General features: G+C 43.7%; 1 protein-coding gene across 2 annotated transcripts in view; it reads right to left on the minus strand.

Moving 5' to 3' along the window:
• The window catches only part of LOC141052937 (uncharacterized), a 310,086-nt gene that overhangs the window by 115,210 nt on the left and 168,966 nt on the right, over positions 1 to 25,910 (minus strand). The window contains exons 1-6 of one of the 2 annotated variants that reach the window (XM_073550267.1): positions 17,238 to 17,272; positions 7,560 to 7,710; positions 7,251 to 7,430; positions 7,060 to 7,168; positions 6,879 to 6,976; positions 6,590 to 6,680 (exon numbers count right to left, since the gene is read on the minus strand). In XM_073550267.1, the coding sequence (XP_073406368.1) occupies positions 6,590 to 6,680; positions 6,879 to 6,976; positions 7,060 to 7,168; positions 7,251 to 7,430; positions 7,560 to 7,637 (556 nt within the window). In that variant the 5' untranslated portion in view covers positions 7,638 to 7,710; positions 17,238 to 17,272. Of the gene's footprint in view, positions 1 to 6,589; positions 6,681 to 6,878; positions 6,977 to 7,059; positions 7,169 to 7,250; positions 7,431 to 7,559; positions 7,711 to 17,237; positions 17,273 to 25,910 lie in introns of those variants that run through there. The other variant, XM_073550268.1, reaches the window with a different exon arrangement.

The following is a 25,910-nucleotide window of genomic DNA, read 5'->3' on the forward strand; positions in this document are numbered from 1 at the left end:
TGTCTTCCATGGTATAAGAAGCAGAAATGTGCCTTCAGGAGCAAAATCATTTTCATGCATGACAATGCACCATCTCATGCTGCAAAGAATACCTCTGAGTCATTGACTGCTATGGGCATAAAAGGAGATAAACTCATGGTGTGGCCACCATCTTCCCCTGACCTCAACCCTATAGAGAACCTTTGGAGTATCATCAAGCAAAAGATCTATGAGGGTGGGAGGCAGTTCACATCAAAACAGCATCTCTGGGAGGCTATTCTGACTCCATGTAAAGAAATACAAGCAGAAACTCTCCAAAAACTTCCAAGTTCAATGGATGCAAGAATTGTGAAGGTGATATCTAAGCAGGGTTCCTATGTTAACATATAACTTGGCCTGTTAGGATGTTTTGGAGTTAAATAGCTTTTTTGTTCAGTGAATGTGACCTCCTAATGCTGCAAATTCCACAAATGAGCATTTTCAGTTCTTTAAAACATATCAAATGTTTAGAAATTCTACTGTGCGTAATAATTTGGAACAGTGCAATTTGAGTTTTTATTCATTTTGGAGATTATACTGTTATCATTGAGAGGTTTCTTCAATAAAATTTGATGTATACTCTAACCGGTGATGACCTTTATTAGACGGACTCATTTGTACCGACTATTTAGGAAAATCATAGAAAAATATCATTTGCATAATAATTTGGAACACAGTGTAGATAAGTTCCTTAAGGGGTCTAGTTTCCAAAATGGGGTCACTTGTTGGAGGTTTCCACTGTTTAGGCACATTAAGGGCTCTCCGAACGCAACATGGCATCCGATCTCAATTCCAGCCAATTCTGTGTTGAAAAAGTCAAATGGCGCTCCATCCCTTGCGAGCTCTGCCGTGTGCTGAAAAAGTGGTTTACTCCCACATATGGGGTATCGGCGTTTTCAGAAGAAATTGTACAACAAATTTTGTTGTTGATTTTCTCTTTTAACACTTGTGAAAATAAAAAAAATTGGTTCTGAAGTAAATTTTTTGCAAAAAAAAAGTTAAGTTAATTTTTTCCTTCCACATTGCTTTAGTTCCTGTGACGCACGTAAAGGGTTAATAAACTTCTTGAATGTGGTTTTGAGCCCCTTGAGGGGTCTAGTTTTTAGAATGGTGCCACTTTTGGGTATTTTCTGTCATGTACACCCCTCAAAATGACTTTAAATATGATGTGGTCCCTAAAAAAAAATGGTTTTGTAAATTTTGTTGTAAAAATGAGAAATCGCTGGTCAACTTTTAACCCTTATAACTTCCTACCAAAAAAAACTTTTGCCTGCAAAATTGTGCTGATGTAAAGTAGACATGTGAGAAATGTTATTTATTAAGAAATTTGTGTGACACATCTCTCTGATTTAAGGGCATAAAAATTTTAAAATTGCAAAATTTTCAAAATTGTCGCCATATTTCCGTTTTCTTCATAAATAAACACGAGACTTAGCGACAAAATTTTACCACTACCATGAAGTACAATATGTCACGAAAAAAAATTCTCAGAATCAGCAGGATCCGTTAATGCGTTCCAGAGTTATAACCTCATAAAGTGACAGTGGTCAGAATTGTAAAAATCGGCCTGGTCATTAAGCTGCAAAATGGCTCTGTCACTAAGGGGTTAAGGATAGGATTTTTAATATCTCTAAACTGGGGGCTATACTGGGTAACAAATGTTATAGGAATAATATTTTTATCTTTCAAAATAATTTTTTCTTCCATCATCTCTTTTCTATTTTTTATTTCTACGGCAGAAATGGCCCTATTGATCATCCATGAGGAATATCCTCTTGCTGATAATCTATTGCTGATTTTTGTAACTTCCTTCTTAAAAGGTTTTTCACAAGAAGTATTTCTTTTTGTGTGAAAAAATTCACCCACAGGGATGTTTTTAATTGGAGTTTTTGACTGACATGATGTTGCACATAAAGTGGAATTAGTAGCCATTTCTTTCCCAAAAGGAATAATCAAAATACCATCATCTGAGAAACTAAGGGATCAATGGAATTTTTTTTTTGTGTGCTCCAAGTAAATTTCAAACTCATTCCATTGTCATTAAGGAAACTAAATCATTAGCTTCCTCCTCAGATCCATCCCATATCAGTAGCAGGTCGTCAAAATAGCGACCATACCACCTGATATGGGATGAAAAAACAGGACCTGTTTGAAAAATGAATTTTTCTTCCCAAACAGCCATATAAATGTTGGCAATAGCAGGTGAGAAACCTGCCCCCATCGGGGCTCCCTGGTTTTGTAGGAATAATTTTTTATTGAAAGAAAAATAGTTATGGGACAAAAGATAGTCTGTTGACATCAAAATAAATTCAGTATAATTACTGTGAACCTTTAAAAAGGATGTTAAAGCCACAATTGCTGATGAATGGGGTATACAAGGGTATAACCCAACAACATCGCATGACAACCAACGACGTTCTTTTGGCCATTTTGTACCATCAAGAGAAGAAATAACATGTTTGGTGTCTCTCAGAAAACCAGGGGTTACCCGCACTAACGGCTGTAAATACATGCCAATCCAGGAAACACTTCTTGTGAATAAACTTTTAAGAAGGAAGTTAAAAAAAATCAGCAAGAGGATATTCCTCATGGATGATCGATAGGGCCATTTCTGCCGTAGAAATAAAAAATAGAAAAGAGATGTTGGAGGAAACACGGAGACATGTCTGTTTTAACACGGGCACACGGCCCGCAACACGTGCTGCAGACGGAGAACTGTTCACAGTCCTCTGTGCTCACGGACGGCCGCCGGGAAGAAGCGGCTACTGTAAGCGCTGTTCCCGGCGGCTGGTACTGACCGCGGCTGTAATTCTTCTCTCCTACTCTGCCGGTAGGAGAGTAGAATGAATGAAAACCCGAAATGGGGTCCCCCTCATTTTCTTAACCAACCAGACGAACTTTACAGCTGGGGGCTGCATCCCTCAGCTGTCAGCTTCAGCCAGGTTGGTTGTGAAGAATTATTTAAATAATTTTAAAAAATGGCGTGGGGTCCCCCCTATTTTTGACAACCAACCAGACTATTCTCATTATTAGTAGCTGCTGCAAAACAACTGATTTCTTCACACTGGAAATCTCAAACCCCTCCTACGATAGGGGAATGGGGCAACAAGGTCCAAGACTTATACCAACTAGAAGAACTATCCAGTTGGGAAACCAGATCCCATGAGAAATTCGAACACTCATGGCTCCCATGGACAAAATATTCCAATACTCTGCTGGGGACTAACTAAATTTACCCTTGTAGTACATGCCGAGGTGATCGAATCCGGTACTCAACCTAATAACCCTTCTTAGTCTACAAGTTCAATTTACCTTATGCCGTTTCAATTTCCATTACAGGATATTTCTTACTGAGATTTCATCTGTCACATTTTGTTTACTTCTAGATGATCCTTCATGGATCAATAGTACTGGAAGAGTCTTCCTACTATTTGCCTGATATGTTTTTATGTTTATGTTTTGTTCATCTTATATTTTGTTCGACCTGTATATTGGTCGTTCCAGTTTATCATCATTGGATTGATTGTGTCTTTTATATTCTAGAAATTATTGTTTTCTGAAGTCTTGTACAGGCTGTTTTAAAAAGTCTATAAAGATTTGCAAAAAAAAAAAAAAAAGGGAGTGCAACAAACTGATAGTCAGAGACAAAGTCCAGGATCTGATACCTAAAGTCAGAGAGCATGAAAAGTAGAATGGATAATCCATGAGAATTGTCACAACAGATCCTAGGTCATAAACAAAATCAGAGTTCAGACACAGAGCAAACACACACCTAGCTAAAGCAACATTACAGCTGACAGTCTTCTGCTTACAGCAAGCCAGCTAAATACCTAGAAAATCATTAGAAGGTGGGAGGCCCCTGGGGAAATGCCCGCAGACTAGACCAGATTCAGCAACAGGGCTGTCAATCAAAATGCTGACACAGCCCAGCACGCTCCAGGACCAGATTGGATGACTGGACTGTCACTCACAAAACCGACAGTCCAGCACACTCTAGATTCCAAAGGGCAGCTGAGCTGTCAGTCACAGAGTGTTAAGGGCTGGCGGAACGCACCCAATAATAAAGATGGTAATAGGATTTGAGGTGCGTTCGCAGCCCGGGGTCCACTGTGCAGAGGTGATAATCTGTAGCTAAGCAATGAGGAGAGATATAAAGTATGAGAAAGCCTGACACCGCCGGGTAACCTCTGACCCGGTGCTTGCAGAGGCGGACTCTGTTACTCCACACCAACCGGCGTGTAAGCGAAACCTGTTACCGTCACTGGTCACTGCTATATGCAGCACCGCTCAGAGAAAATGCAATGTCTGCCCTGGTGATAACCACCAACCAGCCCAACAACTGTGCTGGTAAGCACACGCAATAGAGCGCGGCGCTGCTCAGGCAGACACTGCTGTAGCAGCAGTACGTAAGGCCTGTACTGGCCGATGCCCCAAGGCGCTAGAGAACGGTGAGAGACTAGACTGCGGCGCTAAGCAGTGCTAGAACTATGGTGCTACTCTGATCCCTGAACCCTAACTCATACGTATCAGAGGAGGGGGAATCTTAATGAGTTAGTCACCAGTCTCATGCATCCATCATCTCACACACACTAAACGTTATAGCATCAGAGTCTATCATACCGCATGGCGGGGAGGCCATGCAAACCTTTTATAGCCACGTCCCTCCGGGACCCCCCCTGATGGTCCAATCGGAGCTGGAGAAGGACCTGAACGTGTGACCTCCGATCTCCAATGAGAGATCGTCCCAATGAGAGATGGTCCCTTCCCATGCTCAGTGGACCAAAAGGAGGACTTAGTCCCTGGAGTCGTTCGCTGCTGACCAGCATGCGTTGCTATAGCTGGACCAGAGGTGGCAGCAGCAACCAAACCTACAATGCTGGTGTGAGCAGAGCGCTGGGATCGACGAGTCTGCTGAGCAGGCTCCACTGCGGCCAGAGAGGAATGGGAGATCGCCGAAGGCAAAGCTCGGGATTCCTGCTGTGCAGCGACAGGAACCCGACGCCTAACATAGAGTACCTAGGCCACAGTCAGTTACGAAACCATGACAAGGGCCAATATTTCCTGTCATATGAGTTCCTTGAAAAAATATTAAATATTTAAAAAGAACTTTTTAAAATAGTGAAGGTCTTCAATTTAGTTCTCAGGCATTTGGCAGAGGAAATGGAGACCTTTCTTTACCAAGTTCACCCAAGCCTGTTTTCACCCTCCCAACCAGGCCATTTTTTTCAATTCTGACAAGTGTCCATTTATGAGGTTATAACTCTGGATTGCTTCAACATATCCCAGTGATTCAAAGAATGTTTTCTCATGGCACGTTGTACTTCATGTTAGTGTTAAATATTCGTCAATATGACCTCACCTAAGACTTCCACTGGATTGCGGCATTTAGGGAGTAAACAGACAGGAGCAGTGCGGCACCTCTCCTGTAAGTGATAGCCGAGTCTCAGCTATCACGTAAGTCGAGTTCCAGGCAGCAGATATTTCGGCACAGCTCCTGTGCCGCACACAATCGCCATGATGCACCCATATGTCACAGGTTGGGAACCACTATTCAGCCACGACGTATGGGTATGTCAAAAGATGTGAAGGGGTTAAAGACTACCATGGAGTTGCTTACTAATACAAGTGAGGCAGGCCAATCCAACCACAATCAAACATATCATACAGAATGAACTATTAAAAAAAAGAGATATAGAATAAAAAAACATGTTACATTTCCAATGAGAACAAATGTTCAGGGGGAGAACTACAACACTAAACCAGAGTTGCTCTCATTTATGGTGGACCATTGGAGCTACTATGAGTCTTGACCGGAAGACTAGAAAAGGTAATAGTGCTGCCCATTACAGGAGAGATTGGCAGTGATCTGAATTCCTTAGTATCAAAAACAATCTAATTTATGACGTGGACTGATGCCATGAAACCAGGAGCAGGAGCCATGGCAACACATCTCCTGCAAACGTGAATAAATGAATATTACAGCTATCAGCAACGTACAGTATAAGAGATATATCAAGGCACAGGTGTAATGTTTTGTGCATAGTTTACCACAAACCTATATGAAGTTACTCGGTTTTAAAAGAAATTGAAAATTTAGGTAAAGGGAAATTCTGTTGTTATATGCACACATCGCCTCATTGCACATTTAATGTTGTCGATCTTAGAAGCAAAGCTGGACCTGGTCTTGTAGGGACCATATGCGAACATTCAGCATCACCGAGGGGAGAGAAGGTAGATTCATCCAATAAGATACCAGGGCTCTAGGAAGCCAACAGCATCATTACCCTCCGCTTTCTCTTACAGGCCCATCATGATAATTTTCTTCAAGTGATAAGAGTCCGTATCTTCTGATACCAGGAGGTAGGTGGAACCTCCAGGTTTTAAGCTCTATAGAAGGGCTTTTAAAGCCCAAAGTAACGAACAGTTTTGCATGGAGAAACATGCAGGGATCTAAAGGTAGAATGGTTATCACATGATTGTGATATGTCCGGAGTACAACATCAATAAAGCAGTGAAAGCTGATGACTGAGAAGAATCTGTTACTTTTCTGTATTTAGTGGTTACTACTCACCTGGGCACTTATCTGTAGAAATCTCCTCCTTACACCACTCATCACCCTGCACATATGTCTCTGTAGTATTAATATGGGTCAGATCTTCACCCTGAAACAAATATTGTAAAAGTCAAAGACAGATGGAGAAGTCACATCTATGATCAGCTCTAATCCTGCCATCTCCACCGTTCTCATTACACAAGTATAAAACATATAATACTGGTGGATAAAACAAGACTGAGCACAAGACCTTCACAGCCGTCTACACATCAAAGGGGAGATCTCATGACACCTTCTCTCCATCTACCTGATGATCTTGAGGAACATTGGGATCTTCTTGTTTACAGTCCTGTGGGAGAAGAGGACGGGGACATCTCTCTGGTGTTGTCCTCTTACTGGATAGATCTGGCGGAAACACATACAGGGACTGAATTAATTTTTTCTATACAGATGAATGTAGGCAGTGTGTATTTATTCCTGTCTATTACCTTGTGGTGTGCGGGACATGACGTCCTTGTACAGATCTGTGTGTCCTTCTAAATATTCCCACTCCTCCTTGGAGAAGTAGACTGTGACATCCTGACACCTTACAGGTACCTGGCACATACAAAGATACCGTCATCTCCCGATCCCTTCATAGTGTTACTGTATAATGTCCCAGCATTCCCAGCAGTGTCACCTCTCCAGTCAGCAGCTCAATCATCTTGTAGGTGAGTTCTAGGATCTTCATTTCATTGATGTCCTCATGTATCAGGGGGTGAGGTCGAGGCTCCATAATTGGGCTCAGGGATCTTCCCCATCCCTCAGACAGAGGGTCCTGACAGCGCTCACTAGAGGTCTTCTTCACTACTGTGTAATCCTGGTTATGGAGAGACACATTAATAAATCTCACTACAGACATTTCCAGAGTCCTCACCTCTCCAGTTCTGTCCATCTGTTATTCCCATAGATAAGAATGATGTAATGTGACATCATCAGAATCTCTCACCTCTCCAGTAAGCCGGAAGAGGATCTCTAGGTTCAGTTGTAATAGCCTCTCAGCCATTTTGTTCTTGTCCATATCCATCTTTGATGGGTAAATCAGAAAAATTCTTTAAACATAGAATATTGCCACTGAGAAGATCCGATTTCAAAGGGACCTGAATGTAAAGAAGATGAAAACAACATCAGAGAGATTCCTGTGTAATAACACAATTATTGCAAATAATAAGGGAAACACATGAGGAGATATAATTTGTAGATGTTCTATTCTCCTATTTCATACAGACTGGAGCATCAGTTGAATTGCTGACTAAGTCATTGCCTCCATGCTCCCAATCACTGGCTATGATGGTCATTGATCGGCAACTAATTGGCCATAGGTATTACTAGTTTGTTGGGACTGACCAAGAAATACAGAGGCTGGTGGAGGACTCAAGCAGTGGTGGCACAGGAGGAGTGCGGATTCATTAATGTGTTACTATCTTTACTATTTAACTCCATTCTCCTTATTTCCTGACATCTACAATAAAACTGTAGCTTACACATCAAACAAAAAAAAGAAAAGATCTTGAGCCCACAGCTATGTAGAAAATAAACTCTATTAGGTAAAAGAAGATTAGGTCCAAAAGATAAACACAGCAGTTTAATAACCTCTTAATGACCACCAATACATCTCTTTACTGACCTGAGGTATAAGAGACTAGCATCCTCATACAGGGGACAATCCAGCAGCTGTCGGCTGTCCACTACAGCTGACAACTTGCTGCATCAGCCACGATCAGTGTTTGCACTGTCCAAATCTGTTTAACCCCTTAGATGCTGCTGTCAATAATGACTACATCATATAACTGGTTAACAGAGTGTGGGGGCTTCCTTTTTATTCCAATTGGCATCCTCAGATCATGATTGTGTGGTCCTGATGTTTGCCATGGCAATTCACGACCAAATATAGGGAGTCTGACGGCTGTTGTAACCTGTTCAGAAGTTAGCGGCATTTAGGTGGTAAAAATACACATTTTCATTCATATCATGCCACTTTGCATTAATTCTTGAAAATCACCTGAAGGATTAGGCTACTTTCACACATCCGGTTTTTGTAATCCGGCACGATGCGGCGAAATTTTTCATAACCGGATCCAGCACCGGATCCGGTTTTGTCCCATAAGCTTTCATTGTCGCCGCATCGTGCCGGATGGTTATGCGTCGTGTCCGGTTGTTGCCGGACACTGCAAAAATTAGCCGTCCGGCATCTGCAAAAAACGTTCTCTGCAACGTTTTTTCTCAGCGCCGGACCGGCTTTTTCCACAGCGCATGCCCGGACTCTGTGAATGTTAACCCGACAAGTGCCTGGCGAGAGAGAGATCTCTCTCTGTCACCCGGACACTTGTGAGAGATCTCTCTCGCTGGGCACTTGTGGGGTTAACACTCACAGTGTCTGGGTGAGAGAGAGAGATCTCTCTGTGGGGTTAACCCCACAAGTGCCCGGCAAGAGAGAGAGATTCTCTCGCCTGGACACTAAGTGTTAACCCCCCATGTCTCTCTCTCTCGACCCCCCTCTCCTCTCCACCCCCCTCTCCTCTCCTCTGTCTCCTCTCCTCCCCTCCCCTCCCTTTCAGCAGCTGTCTCTCATCGGCTGCCTCTGTCCACCTCCTCCTGCGGCTCCTTTAATCATGTCCGAGCCGTATGTCTCGCTGCATACACATCCGGTGTCACGGCTGCAGGCCGGATCCGGTGGCCCGGCTTTTCGCCGCACGCCGCCGGACCCCACACACCGGATGTGTGAAAGTAGCCTTAATAAACTACCTGACAGCAGTTTTCAATATGTCAGGGGGTGCTGTTTTTAAACTGGTAGAACTTTTGGGGGTTTCCCAATATATAGGACCCCCAAAGGCACTCCAAACATGGATAGGTCCCTAAAAAAATAAATTTTGTAAATTTACTTGAAAAAAATGAAAAATTACTGTTACATTTTTAAACCTCTTAAAATGCTAATAAAATAAAAGAACATTTTACAAATGGTGCTGATGTAAGGCAGACATGTGGGATAATCATTCAAAGTTTGGAAAATGCTATTTTTTTTTAAACTTTTTCTCAAATTTCTGATATTTTTCATAATTAAACACAAAAACATATCAACCTAAATTTACCATTAACAAAATATAATGTGTCACGAAAAAAACAACCTCAAAATCACTGGGATTTGTTGAAGCGTTCTAGAGTTATTTTACCACATAAAATGACATTGGTCAGATTTCAAAATTAGGCTCCGTCACTAAGGGATTAACCCCCAAGCCTGCTTTCCTTCATGACCAAGCCAATTTTTACAATTCTGACCACTGTCACTTTATGAGGTCATAACTCTAACGTTTCAACAAATCCTACGGATTCTGAGAATGCTTTCTTGTGACATATTGTACTTCATGATAGGGGTAAAATTTCTTTGATATGACTTGCGTATATTTGTGGAAAAAAAATGAAAATTTGTTGAAAATTTGGAATATTCTATAATTTTTAAACTTTTAATTTTTATGCCCTTAAATCAGAGTCATATAGTACAAAATAGTTCATAAACAACATTTTCCACATGTCTAGTTTACATCAGCATAATTTTGGAAACATAATTTTTTCTTGTTCGGAAGTTATAAAGCTTAAAATTTGAACAGCGATTTCACATTTTTACAACCAAATTTGCAAACCTATTCTCTTTTAGGGACCACCTCACACTTGAAGTGACTTTGAGGGGCCTATATGATAAAAAATACCCAAAAATGCCACCTTTCTAAAAGCTGAACCCCTCAAGGTACTCAAAACCACATTCAAGAAGTTTATTAACCCTTCAGGTGCTTCACAGGAATTTTTGTAATGTGGAAGGAAAAAACTAAACATTTACTTTTCTTTCACAAAAATTTTCCTTTAGACCTATTTTTTTTTTTTAACTTTCGCAAAAGTAACAGGAGAAAATGGACTATACATTTTGTTGAGCTATTTCTTCTGAGCATGCCAATACCCCATATGTGGGTGAAATCTACTGTATGGGCACACGGCAGGGTTCAGAAGGGAAAGAGTTTCATTTGACTTTTTGAATGCAAAAGTTGATGGAATATTTAGCGGACACAATGTCGCGTTTGAAGAGCCCCTGATATGCCTAAACAGTGGAACCCCCCCAAGTGACACTGTTTTGGAAACTAGACCCCTTATGGAACTTATCTAGATGTGTATTGAGCAACTTGAACCCACAGGTGCTTCACAGAAGTTTGTAACGTAGAAACATGGAAATAAAAAAAAAATCTAATTTTTCCCAAATAAATCTTTTTTAGCTCCATATTTTGCATTTTCATAAGAGAAACAGAAGAAATTGCTCCATACAATTTGCTGTGCAATTTCTCCTGAGTACGCCGATACCCCATATGTGGGGGAATACTACTGTTTGAGCGCACGGCAGGGCTTGGAAGGGAAGGAGCGCCATTTGACTTTTTAAATGCAAAATTCGATGGAATAATTAGCAGACGCCATGTCGCATTTCCAGAGCCCCTGATGTGCCTAAACAGTGGAAACCCTCCACAATTTACATTACTTTGGAAAGTAGACCCCTTTGGGACCTTATCTAGATGTGTATTGAGCACCTTGAACCCCAAGGTGCTTCACAGAAGTTTAAAACGTTAAGCCGTGAAAATATAAAAAAGAAAATCACATTTTTTTCCCCAAAAAATCTTCTTTTAGCTACAAATTTTGTATTTTCACAAGGGCAAAAGAGAAAATGGACCCTAAAGTCTATTGTGCAATTTCTCCTGAGTACACTGAGACCCCATATGTGGTTGAAAACTACTTTTGAATCACAGTGCAAAGCTCAAAAGGAAAGTAGCACCATATAAGAGTGCAGATTTTGCTGCACTTGTTTGAAGGTGTCATGTTACATTGGCAGAGCCCCTGAGGTGCCAGAACAGCAGAACCCCCCATAAGTGACCTCATTTTGGAAATTATCACCCTTTGGGAATTTATCTGCAGGTGTAGTGACGATTTTGACTCCTATGGGTGTTTTCCAGAAACAGGCAGCAGTGGATGTTGCTGAGTGAAAATTGCAGACTGTCTTTGCAGTCACCAGTACGTTATGCCCAGCTCATGCTTCTGGAGACACACACCTGTAAATTAGGCAGGCTCTCATCACTACTGAAATGCCAAACATGTGGGCGCTAAATGTGGTTTAGGCACACTGGGGCTCAGAATGGAGGGGGGGCATTTGGATTTGGTAGGTGAGAACTGGCTGAATTTGTTTTGGCGGGTGAAGAGCCATTTCGCTTTTCCAGAGACTTTGTGCTACCAGTAACGTGGAAGTCCCCTATATTTCCGTTAACAGATGACAGATCTGAGTGGGGACTTGCTTTTTTTGTGGATTGAATGGAAGCTTTTATTGGGAACATTTTACATATCGTTTAGGATCACATTTATCCAGCGCTCTACGCTGACCACTTACTTTGGGGTTTCCATCTAAATCTCTGAGTGACGAGATTCAGATGAAACTCCCGATGGATCCATTCACTATAGTGAGGCAGCAGAGTTACTCTAGACTCCGTCTGGCCTCTGTTCAGTGGTGTCCTTTTTAAAAGTACACAAAACTGTGTCCGACCTCACTTTTATGCAATCCTAAAAACAGGGACACTGACGGATTACAGGGTAGACGGAATCCACAGTACCTCCATATGTCTCATTATAGGAAATTTTCCACTGGGGGTTCTGTCTGAATCACGTATTTCAGAGATTTGTATAGAAACCCCAGTGTAAGCGCTCAGTGCAGAACACAGGATAAATGTGCGCCGAGCCTTACTGCGATCTTTGGGAAGCAGAATGAAAAAATCAACAGCATGTGAAGAATTGGTTTTATTTATGGTTTACGCTGTTCCTTATGTGGTATAAGTGACTAGGCAACTTTATTCTTCAGGTCAGTGTGATTACAGCGATATCAGATTTACATATCGGGTTTTTATGTTTGGCTGCTGTCACACACTAAAAGACGCTTTTTATTGCGAAAACTAGCTTTTGCGTCACCATATTTTAAAAGCTATAATTTTTCCATCTTTTGGCCGACAGAGTCATGTGAGGGCATGTTTTTTGCGAGACGAGCTGACGTTTCTATTGGTACCATTTTCAGGCACGTCATTTTCTGATCACTTTCTATTCCGATTTTTGGGAGACAGATTGAACAGAAACCAGCAACTCAGAAATTGTTTTTTCTTTTCTTTTTTAAGTACCGTTCCACGTGCGGTAAAATTGATAAGGCAGCTTTATTCTTCGGGTCAGTACGATTACAGCAATACCTCATTTATATTTTTTTTTTAATGTTTTGGCGCTTTTACACAATAAAAACAATTTTACAGAAAAGATTATTTTTGCATTCCTTTATTCTGAGAGCTATAACTTTTTTAATTTTTCTGCTTATGGAGCTGTATGGTGGCTTGTTTTTTGCGAGACAAGATGGCGTTTTCAGCGGTACCATTTTTGTTTACATACATCTTTGTGATCGCATTTTATTGCACTTTTTGTTTGGCGGTATGATGATAAAAAATTAGCCAAAGAGATATTATTTTATCAAAAAAATCTCATCCTTCACCATATATACCACATAAAGAACAATGTATTTTTAGCCAAAAAGTGGTTTTAAAACTTAACCTTTACTGATTAGTTGGGTTTTTTTAACCAACACACCAAATTTAGAATAAACAGCCAATGATCGTGCTCCCTGTTTAAGAAGCCTAGCTTAAGTTAAGCGGTTTCATATGCTCCCTGTTCGGGAACGCTATTTCATGTTTCAAAAAGAACAAGGATTTAAACCATTATACCATACATAAGTTATTGGCTTTAAATCTCCTACAAGAATAAGGAAGATTGATTTGTATGGAAAACAATCAGATCAAATAATCAAAGTCATGGAGACAAAAAAGGAACAATCTCACCATTTGCTGATGTTCACTTTCTTTTGAGGTTTTTCTCCTATAATGGAAAAAGAGTCTGGAGTCCTGTCAGTCCCTATTTCATTGATTGACCCTGGTCCCCAAGGCTCCTGCCCTTACAAGGACAGTCCACAGCTTGCCCTATTGTCTAGCCAGCCCTGGACTGACCCTGGGTGCCTCCAGAAGCGTTTGTTCAAAGGATTGATTCAACAGGGGATTGACACCTATAGTCGGGAACAATTGGGCAGCATGTCCTTCCATATAGAACAAGAGGCAGTGGCGTTTGTAATCGTCACCACCCCTCTTAAATACACAAAGGTTCCAAACACCAGTTTTACATACATCATTAGCATAACCCCGTTTATCATACCAAACAAACAAAGTGTGGACAAGTGAAAGTAATCCCCATATTCCTCACCTGATTCGTGAGGATTACCCACCAGAGATCCACCATTGTGGTATGTAGTAGTTTCCAAGTGAATGCAGCGTTTACTTCCGATCCCTGGGGACAAGCTCCCATTCAGTGGCGTCACTTCCGGTCTATGGACCGCATATGACTTCCACCTATTACCTCATGTCCGTTTCCGGATCACTACCTCATTCTGCGCTCCCAATACATCACATCCTCCACTTGGAACGCATGAGGCAAATACCCCATCCGGCTCATAGCATCATAATGTCACTATGCGCCACAGCATATCGCTACCTTCACAAGGATACGCCAGGGCTGTGGAGTCGGTAAGCCAAACCTGCGACTCCGACTCCTCAATTTCCCTTACACCGACTCCAACTCCGACTCCACGACTCCGACTCCCACACATATTGCTTATATTTAAGTGAAAAATTTATTGTAGTACAATGTGAACCTCAGACATTTAATCACTTTTATGATCCAATAATCAAGATATTTATATAGAACAGAATATATATTGGTGTACTACCCGGTTTTCATTCTTTTTGGTACAGATACGATATGGATAGACAGATATGGATAAATGGATAGATAGAGCAGATTTATAATCTGCTTTTGATATTGAAAACATTATCTATGAGCTCAAAAACCTTTCAGGTGATGCAGTTTTTTAAAAAGCTGATCTGCTTTTGCAACTGAAAAACGTATCCTCAAAAAACACAGGAAAAACGCTGCGTGTGAATGTAGCCTTAGATCAGGAATAGAACAGCCATTTATAGGACATTTCATAACTTTCCCAAACTCCTATGAAAAAATATTCAGCACATCCTGCATTGAATTACTGTACCCAATTTATTATATATTTTAGGAGTCGGAGTCGGTCCATTTTATACCGACTCCAACTCCGACTCCACCAAAATAAGCACCGACTCCGACTCCACGACTCCGACTCCACAGCCCTGGGATACGCATCATTTTTTGGGGACATGTGTAAAAATAAAAAACATTTATGCCACATTATATTAGTTATTATTATATAATAAATGGCAATTTTCAGGTGAGGTTAACCTTTGGTTTATTTTCAAGGTGCAGAGAAGTATTTTACTTTTTCTTATCCAAAATTAATTATTGGTGATATAGAAAGAGAGTGGTATTTTTGGTTGGATTTTTATATACTGAAAGAGGGACAATATTTAGATAAAAACAGCTAAACGTCAGCTGTTCATTAAGGCCATTTGGGGCAACTGTATTCAATAAAAATACCATTTTGCCTCTGTCGATGCCAGTCTCCCCCTCTCTGAGGTCTGGTTACTTTCTTAAGACCTATAAATTTCAATACAGTTTTGTTTCCACCATGCATCTCGTTCACATGTCTGGAAATCGGGGTATCCATTTCATGTTCAATATCGCCGAGATGTTCCCCAATTCTTCGTCTTAAGTCCCTCTTTGTCTTTCCGACATATTCAAGTCCACATTGGCAAATTCCTTTGTAGACTACTCCCTCTGTTCGACAATTAATGAAATCTCTGATAGTATAAGACTGATCAATGTTGGTACCCCCAAAAGCCTTATATTTCTGAATATAGGGACATGCTATGCATTTTCCACAGCTGAAGCAGCTTTTAATATATGATTTCAGCCGAGTTTCTTGTTTTATTATATCTGGGGCACATAGAGGGAGGAGTCCTGTGTTCCCCATAGACACCTCCCAATATATCGCCATGACAGCCAGGGCCTAACAATGGGGTCCGAGAACGAGGTCATTAAATTATAAAGAGAAAACAACAAGGTAAAATCCAGCTCCATTCACTAAAGATAAGAAGTTCTACTTCTGGGATAATCTGTCCCCAGAATGTCTCCATTCCATGTACAGCTCACACCGCAGATAACAGCCCCTCATACATCTATAACACCAGCCCGGGGCCACAGCTCCAGACCTGGGAACCTGACCCAGGAGGTCGGTGCTGTGTCCCGGAGTCATCTGTATCTGCACCAGGAGTGGGGGAAGGGGGGATTTATCTATTAGGAGGTGGGTGGTGCCATAATTGTGGGGGCAACTTGTACTATCATAATGTGTGTGCGGGGATGACGGCACTGTGGGAACATTATACTGTGTGTGGGGGGATGGCGGTACTGGGGGAACATTATACTGTGTGTGGGGGATGACGGTACTGGGGGAACATTATACTGTGTGTGGGGGATGGCGGTACTGGGGGAACATTATACTGTGTGTGGGGGATGGCGGTACTGGGGGAACATTATACTGTGTGTGGGGGGATGGCGGTACTGGGGGAACATTATACTGTGTGTGGGGGGGATGGCAGTACTGCGGGAACATTATACTGTGTGTGGGGGGATGGCGGTACTGGGGGAACATTATACTGTGTGTGGGGGGATGGCGGTACTGGGGGAACATTATACTGTGTGTGGGGGGATGGCGGTACTGGGGGAACATTATACTGTGTGTGGGGGGATGGCGGTACTGGGGGAACATTATACCGTGTGTGGGGGGATGGCGGTACTGGGGGAACATTATACTGTGTGTGTGGGGGATGGCGGTACTGGGGGAAGATTATACTGTGTGTGGGGGGATGGCGGTACTGGGGGAACATTATACTGTGTGTGTGGGGGATGGCGGTACTGGGGGAACATTATACTGTGTGTGTGGGGGATGGCGGTACTGTGGGAACATTATACTGTGTGTGGGGGATGGTGGTACTGTGGGAACATTATACTGTGTGTGGGGGATGGTGGTACTGTGGGAACATTATACTGCGTGTGGGGGGGATGGCGGTACTGTGGGAACATTATACTGTGTGTGGGGGGATGGCGGTACTGTGGGAACATTATACTGTGTGTGGGGGGGATGGTGGTACTGGGGGAACATAATACTGTGTGTGGGGGGATGGAGGTACTGGGGTAACATTATACTGTGTGTGGGGGGATGGTGGTACTGCGGGAACATTATACTGTGAGTGGGGGGAATGGCAGAACTGGGGGAGCATTATACTGTGCGTGGGGGATGGCGGTACTGTGGGAACATTATACTGTGTGTGGGGGATGGCGATACTGTGGGAACTGTGATAAAACACACCGGGATCACCTTTGCTGGGGTCAAAGGTCACGTGGGTTTAGCATGAAACTCAGGTGCACAGCCAGGATTCGGACATAACGGACGCTGGGTGAAAGCAAAACAAATAGGAAATAAAACATAAAACAAATCCTTGCCTGTCCGGCACTAACTAAACAGGGTCCGTACTAACTACCAACTGGAGGGCTTCTCCCAGCCAGCCAAACCGGCGTTACTGTAAGCACAGCTTTCACTCACAAGTGTCGCTCACACAGATATGCTCTCTGTGTTCCCCAGGCTGAGCAACTAACACATCACATGGCATCCTTTTTTATCCGCCTCCCATTACTCATTAGTCACCAGGTGAGATACTGACCAGACTAGGCCACATAGGAAAGGTATCTGGGCGAGATATACCTGCCCTCATCCACTATTCCCCCATGATTCCCACAGAACATTATACTGAGTGTGGGGGATGGCGGTACAGGGGGAACATTATACTGTGTGTGGGGGGGATGGCGGTACTGGGGGAACATTATACTGTGTGTTGGGGGATGGCGGTACTCGGAGAACATTACACTGTGTGGGAGATGACGGTACTGTGGGAACATTATACTGTGTGTGGGGGATGACGGTACTGGGGGAACATTGTACTGTGTGTGGGGGATGGTGGTACTGGGAGAACATTACACTGTGCGGGGGATGACGGTACTGTGGGAACATTATACTGTGTGTGGGGGGATGGTGGTACTGTGGGAACATTATACTGTGTGTGGGGGATGGTGGTACTGGGGGAACATTATACTGTGTGTGGGGGGATGGTGGTACTGGGGGAACATTATACTGTGTGTGGGGGGATGGTGGTACTGGGGGAACATTATACTGTGTGTGGGGGGATGGCGGTACTGGGGGAACATTATACTGTGTGTGGGGGGATGGCGGTACTGGGGGAACACTATACTGTGTGTGGGGGGGATGGCGGTACTGGGGGAACATTATACTGTGAGTGGGGGGATGGCAGAACTGGGGGAGCATTATACTGTGCGTGGGGGATGGCGGTACTGTGGGAACATTATACTGTGTGTGGGGGATGGCGATAGTGTGGGAACTGTGATAAAACACACCGGGATCACCTTTGCTGGGGTCAAAGGTCACGTGGGTTTAGCATGAAACTCAGGTGCACAGCCAGGATTCGGACATAACTGACGCTGTGTGAAAGCAAAACAAATAGGAAATAAAACATAAAACAAATCCTTGCCTGTCCGGCACTAACTAAACAGGGTCCGTACTAACTACCAACTGGAGGGCTTCTCCCAGCCAGCCAAACCGGCGTTACTGTAAGCACAGCTTTCACCCACAAGTGTCGCTCACACAGATATGCTCTCTGTGTTCCCCAGGCTGAGCAACTAACACATCACATGGCATCCTTTTTTATCCGCCTCCCATTACTCATTAGTCACCAGGTGAGATACTGACCAGACTAGGCCACATAGGAAAGGTATCTGGGCGAGATATACCTGCCCTCATCCACTATTCCCCCATGATTCTCACAGAACATTATACTGAGTGTGGGGGATGGCGGTACAGGGGGAACATTATACTGTGTGTGGGGGGGATGGCGGTACTGGGGGAACATTATACTGTGTGTGGGGGGGATGGCGGTACTGGGGGAACATTATACTGTGTGTGGGGGGATGGTGGTACTGTGGGAACATTATACTGTGTGGGGGGGGATGGTGGTACTGGGGGAACATTATACTGTGTGTGGGGGGGATGGTGGTACTGGGGGAACATTATACTGTGTGTGGAGAGATGGCGGTACTGGGGGAACATTATACTGTGTGTGGAGAGATGGCGGTACTGGGGGAACATTATACTGTGTGTGGAGAGATGGCGGTACTGGGGGAACATTATACTGTGTGTGGGGGGGATGGTGGTACTGGGGGAACATTATACTGTGTTTGTGGGGGATGGCGGTACTGGGGGAACATTATACTGTGTGTGGGGGATGGTGGTACTGGGGGAACATTATACTGTGTGTGGGGGGGATGGCGGTACTGGGGGAACATTATACTGTGTGGGGGAGGATGGTGGTACTGGGGGAACATTATACTGTGTGTGGGGGATGGTGGTACCGGGGGAGCATTATACTTTGTGGTGCCAGAAATCAGCAATGTACTATGTGAGTAATACGGGTTTCCAGTGTTTCCTGCTTTTCATAATTGGGATGTATGTATCTATCAGAGGAAAAGGAACAAAATGTTCTTAAGAGACAAAACAGAAACCTAAATAGTCTCAGCGCTGAAGGGGTTACTGCCCCCTGTGCCCAGTAATGAAGGGGTTACTGCCCCCTGTGCCCAGTAATGGGGAATCTCCAGCACCTACCTCCACCTGCAGAGCCGCACTCCACATATATGGCTGCTCTGTGCGCACAGGACCTGGGATGAGGTCACAGGAGGGGAGGAGTCAGGGGTCACATGATCAGGGGCCTCAGTGTATGCAGGACTCTGCTGTGCTGGTTGTCATGGTGCTGGATGAGGGGAAGTTTCTGTGTGGGGTCAGGAGGGGTTTACAGGGTGGATGTAGCAGAGCCGTGTGTGTACGAGGTGTACGGAGCGGAGCCGTGTGTGTACGAGGTGTACGGTGCGGAGCCGTGTGTGTACGAGGTGTACGGAGCAGAGCCGTGTGTGTACGAGGTGTACGGAGCGGAGCCGTGTGTGTACGAGGTGTACGGAGCGGAGCCGTGTGTGTACGAGGTGTACGGTGCGGAGCCGTGTGTGTACGAGGTGTGCGGAGCCACGTGTGTACGGGGTGTACGGAGCGGAGCCGCGTGTGTACGGAGTGCAGCTGCGTGTGTACGAGGTGTACGGAGCGGAGCCGCGTGTGTACGAGGTGTACGGAGCAGAGCCGTGTGTGTACGAGGTGTACGGAGCGGAGCCGTGTGTGTACGAGGTGTACGGTGCGGAGCCGTGTGTGTACGAGGTGTGCGGAGCCACGTGTGTACGGGGTGTACGGAGCGGAGCCGCGTGTGTACGGAGTGCAGCTGCGTGTGTACGAGGTGTACGGAGCGGAGCCGCGTGTGTACGGAGTGCAGCTGCGTGTGTACGAGGTGTACGGAGCGGAGCCGCGTGTGTACGGAGTGCAGCTGCGTGTGTACGAGGTGTACAGAGCGGAGCCGCGTGTGTACGGAGTGCAGCTGCGTGTGTACGAGGTGTACGGAGCGGAGCCGCGTGTGTACGGAGTGCAGCTGCGTGTGTACGAGGTGTACGGAGCGGAGCCGCGTGTGTACGGAGTGCAGCTGCGTGTGTACAGGGTGTACGGAGCGGAGCCGTGTGTGTTCGAGTTGTACGGAGCCGAGCCACTTGTGTACGAGGTGTACGGAGGCGGGCAATCTGTGTATGATGAGTGTTACACTGTGACATATCCCAGGAGATGGTCACTGTACGACCACGTAAATGTCTACAATTAATACACCCCCCATTGCACATCTCCTCTTTGTAAATAATCATCATAGACAGCCCCCACAAAGGTCGGGCTCAGGAGTTCACATATTTTTGGGCCGAGTGCTATCTGGTAAAAAACCTTGGACCAATGTTATTCTGTAGGGCCATGCAGATGTATGATTCTTTTCACTGACCAAATCTGTGTGCGAAAGAAATGATTTTACTCCGGAAATCGGATGAGACTCACCCATTAAAGTCTATGAAAAAGTGAGTGAAAAAAATCGAATACGCCACTGAGCCACAGTATAGCGTCCCGTTATTGCCAGGGCTGTGGAGTCTGAGTCGGAGCCCATTTTGATGGAGTTGGTGTCATGGAAATTTAGGAGTCAGAGGTTTGGCTTTCTGACTCCACAGCCCTGGTTATTACTGACATTTTGCAATTCTGTAACAGGAAACTGTAAATGATTAATAACTGCTGAGTAGAGAAACGAATCGTGCGAGTCTCTCGCAAGTGAGTATGAGCCCTTAGACTTATTTTATTTTTACAAGGGTAACAGGAGAAAATGGACCCAAAAATTTGATGTGCAATTACTTATGAGAACGCTGATACCCCATATGTGGGGGAAAACTACTGTTTGGGCGCATGGCAGGGCTCAGAAAGGAAGGAGTGACGTTTTGGAATGCAAACTGATGGAATGGTCTGCTCGCGTCATGTCATGTTTGGAAAGCCCCTGATGTGCCTAAACAGTGAAAAAAAATACAAGTCACACCATTTTGGAAACTACCCCCTTCAATGATTTTATCCAGGGGTATAATGAGCATTTTCAACCCACAAGTACTACACAGAATTTGATAACACTAGGTCGTCATATTAGCAATTTTCATTTTTTTCACGAACAAATTGTTTTATCTCCAAATTTGTAATTTCCAAAATGAATAGGAGAAAACGGACCCCATACTTACTTGAACAATTTGTGCCGAACACGATGATACCCTATAAATGGTTAAAAACTTCTGCTTGGGCACATGGCAGGGCTAGGAAAGTAAAGAGCGCTAGAATAGATTGTGACTGCCATGTCGCATTTAAAAAGCCCCTGACATGTGAAAATAGCAGACCCCTCAAGGAATTCATCTAGGGTGCAGCGAGTATTTTGAACCCTTATATGTCTCACAGAATTTTATAACATTGAGACATTGATATATGGCATTTTATTGGTAAAAATTTAATTTTTGTATTCACTGCCAATTTGTCAGGGATAACAGGTGAAACTAGACCTCACAATTTATTGCGCAATTTCTCTTGAGCTTTGTGTTGTCCCATGTGTCATCAGAAATTATTGTTAGGCCACACGTCAGGGCTTTGAAGAAAGGAGCACTATTTGGCTTTTGGAGCACAGATGTTCATAGATTAGTTTTTGGGCGACATTTGCAGAGCCCCAAAGGTGCCAGAACAGCAGAAAACCCCCAAAAGTGACCCCATTGAAGAAATTGCACCTCTCAAATTCATCTCTGGCTGCAGTGACTATTTTGTAACATCCAAGCCAGTCTTTTTTTCTGGAGAATTGCAAATCTGCCTGTCTAGTACCCAAATATTGTGTCCCCTATACAGTGTAGAGCCCCAACATACTGTAGCACCCCCATACATTGTGCCAAGCTTGCGCTTCTGGCGATACGCACCCGTAAATTAGAGGGAATCTGTCACCCCATTTTAGCCCTCAGGGGCTTATCTACTGCATTCTGTAATGCTGTAGATAAGCCCCTGATGAAACCTGAAAGATAAGAAAAACACGTTAGATTATACTCACCGGGGGGCGGAGTCGGGTGCGGTGGGTGTCACGGTGCGGTCCGACGCCTCCCCTCTTCAAACGACGATGTCCTCCTCCTTACTTCTCCCTTGGCTCCTGCACAGGCATACTTTATCTGCCCTGTTGAGGGCAGAGTAAAGTACTGCAGTGCGCAGGCGCCGGGAAAGGTCAGAGAGGTCCAGCATCTGCGCACTGCAGTATTTTACTCTGCCCTCAAGGGCAGATAAAGTACGCCTGAGCAGAGGCCAAGGGAGAAGCAAAGAGGAGGACATCATCGTATGAAGATGGGAGGCGCCGGACCAGACGGCGACACCCATCGGACCGAATCGAATGCCGGGGTGAGTATAATCTAACTCTTTTCTTATCTTTCAGGTTACATCGGGGGCTTATCTACAGCATTACAGAATGCTGTAAATAAGCCCCTGATGGCGGTGCGGGCAGCTGATAGTCCAAAAATGGGGTGACAGACTCCCTTTAAGTGCATTCTCTCCATTACAATAATGCCAAACTAGTGGCCACTTACTATGGTTTAGGCACAGTGGGGCTCAGAAGGAGGGGGCATTTGGATTAGGGAGCAGATTTCACTGGTTTTTATTTGAGAGGTGAGGAGCCATGTCGCTTTTCCACAATTTTTGTTCTAGCAGTAACGTGAGAACCCCCTATAGTTCCAGTGACAGAGGATGGACCTGAGTGGAGGCTAGTTTTGTGTGGGATAATTTGAGGTTTTTATTGGTAACATTTTGGGGTACATCATTTTTTTTGATTATTCCAGAATAAGGCTGGATTTCATTCTTGTGTTCTACGATGACGCACTTACATCAGGGCTTCCATGTAAATCCCACTCAAATGCGATTCAGATGAAACCTCCAACGGAACCACCCACCATGAGGCAGATGGAGACACTTTGTACTCAATTTGGCGTCTGCTCCGGTGGTTTACATTTCCATCTTTTAAGGCGTACACAGACCTGTGTTCGCTGACACTTGTGTGCTAAAAAGATGCCTAAAATAATGGAACACTGCCAAAACACAGACCAGTCCAAAGTGACACCATCTGCCTCATAAGTGAGTGGTTCCGTCTAGGGTTTTGTTTGAGTCGCGTTTTTGGGGAATTTACATGGACACCCTGATGTAAGGACTCAGTGGAGAGCGCAGGATAAATGTGAGCAGAGCCTTATTTAGATTTTTGGGAGGTAGAATGAACAAATAAACAGCAGTACAAGGATAATTCATATTTTTATTGTGAATGGTTCACCGTTCGGTATAAGTGGTAAGGCAGATTTATTCTTCGGGTCGATGCAATTACAGCATCATCAGAGTTATATTGGGTTTTTTTATAGGGTTTGCTGCAATCACACAGTAAAAATGCTTTTTTTTTTATAAAAAGTAGGGTTTTGTGGCCATATTCTTAAAGCTGTAATTCTTAATTTTTGGCTTACAGAGAAGTATGAGGGCTTATTTTCTGCAGGATGAGTTGCAGATTTTCTTGGTACCACTTTGGGGTACATAACATTTTTTGATGACTTTTTATTCATATTTTTCAGACACAGAATGAACAAAAATCAACAATTTATTGTTTTTATTTTTTTTTGCGCCATTCACTGTAAGTTAAAAATGATAAGACCGATGGGTTCGTCTGGTCAGTACAATTCCAGGCATACCAGATTTATATTTTTTATGCTTTGCTGTTTTTACACACTAAAAAAAATACTTTACAAACTTGAATTTGTTTTTGCATCGCCATATTCTGAGAGCTGTAACTTTTTAGTTTTGGCCAAATGAAGCATATTAAGGTTTTATTTTTTGCGGTACTGTTTGGTGTTTTCATTTGTACCATTATTTTTTTGCATGTATCTTTTTGATTGCCTTTTATTCATCTTTTTGTCACTATGATGAAAAAACTACGTTTTTTATTTTTATTTTTTTATGGCGTTCGCCAAACGGAATAAATAACATGCCAATTTTATAGATTGGGTCGTTTCGGAAGCGACGATACTAATTATATGTACTTTTTTTGCTTTATCTCAAACCCTGCGTTTTGAGTGGTGGCGAAATGGCGTTTCATGATTTGTGTGCAATTTTTTTGTGTTTTTGTTACTTTTTTACTTGGTCCCACTGTGGGACATGTATAATTTTTACTTTGATTGCTGGTCTCATGCACTGCTGTAATCGTGTACTGCAGTGCATGAGAGCAGTCAGTGTCTCACTGACTTTTTAAAACTTATAGCTGGATCTCACAGGCCACCATACCCTGGGGTCATCACAAGACTTCAGGGAACCATGGTAACCATCGGGACCAGCGATTGTCATTGTGGGGGTCCGATAGTTACAAAGGGGGTCTTTTGACCCCCTCGCAACTACTTAAATACCTCTGATGCGATTGAAAGCGATATTTAAGGGGTTAATCTGCCCTGATCGAATGCAAGATTGTCCGGATCCGATAGTGCAGGGTGTCAGCTGTCATGTACATTCGTCACCAGCAGGAATCGCCGACGCACGCCAGGCAGCGCTATTCCCCTATTACCCATCGCCATTTTAAAACAGCAATGAGGGAATAAGGCTCCTTAACGACCGTCATTTTAGTGTGTAGCGGCGGTCATTAAGGGGTTAATTGTAGCTTGATAATGAAAGCTCGGTGCCTTAGGGAGATCCTCGACTCTGCCCTTTCTTTCAAACCACATATCCAAGCCCTTGCCTCCTCCTGCGGCCTCAATCTCAAAAATATTTCCCGGATCCGCGCATTCCTCATCCATGAAACCACAAAAACACTAGTGCATGCTCTTATCTCCCGCCTCAACTACTGCAACCTCCTACTCTCTGGCCTCCCCTCTAGCACTCTGACACCACTCCAGTCGATCCTACACCCCACTATTCCCCTGCCTCGCCCCTATGCCAGGCCCTTCACTGGCTTCCTATTGTACAGAGGCTCCAGTTCAAAACCCTAACTATGACATACAAAGCCATCCACAACCTGTCTCCTCCATACATCTGTGACATGGTCTCCAGGTACCTACTCGCACGCAACCTTCGATCATCTCAAGATCTCCTTCTCTACTCCCCCTTATCTCTTCTTCCCACAACCGCATACAAGACTTCTCCTGTGCTTCCCCCATACTCTGGAACTCTCTGCCGCAACACATCAGACTCTCACCATCAATGGAAACCTTCAAGAAGAACCTGAAGACCCACCTGTTCTGACAAGCCTACAGCCTGCAATGATCCTCGGTCTACTGAACCACCGCACGAATTGCTCTACCCCATCCCTGTAGACTGTGAGCCCTTGCGGGCAGGGTCCTCTCTCTTTCTGTACTTGTGTGTCCCTTGTCTTGCACCTGCTTATTGTACTTGTCTATATTTCCCCTTTTCACATGTAAAGCGCCATGGAATAAATGGCACTATATAAATGTATAATAATAATAATAATAAAGGATTAATTACTAGAGAAAAAAAAAGAAACATTTTGAAAATGTGTCAGTTTTCAAACTTTTGATTTTTATGCCTTTATAACAGATAGTCACCACACAGAACAGGTAAGAAAAAACATTTCCCATAGGTCTAGTTTACATCAGCATCATTTTTTAAATACCCCTTTAATTTTTGAGGATTTTGCCTGAGTTAAATTTTAGCAGCAATTTTTGTTTTTCTTTTTTTTTTTTTTTTTTAACAAAAGTCACAAAATGTATT

The sequence above is a fragment of the Dendrobates tinctorius genome, unplaced genomic scaffold (genome assembly GCF_039654945.1).
Source record: "Dendrobates tinctorius isolate UK_male_01 unplaced genomic scaffold, ASM3965494v1 ptg000164l, whole genome shotgun sequence".
Taxonomy (NCBI): domain Eukaryota; kingdom Metazoa; phylum Chordata; class Amphibia; order Anura; family Dendrobatidae; genus Dendrobates; species Dendrobates tinctorius.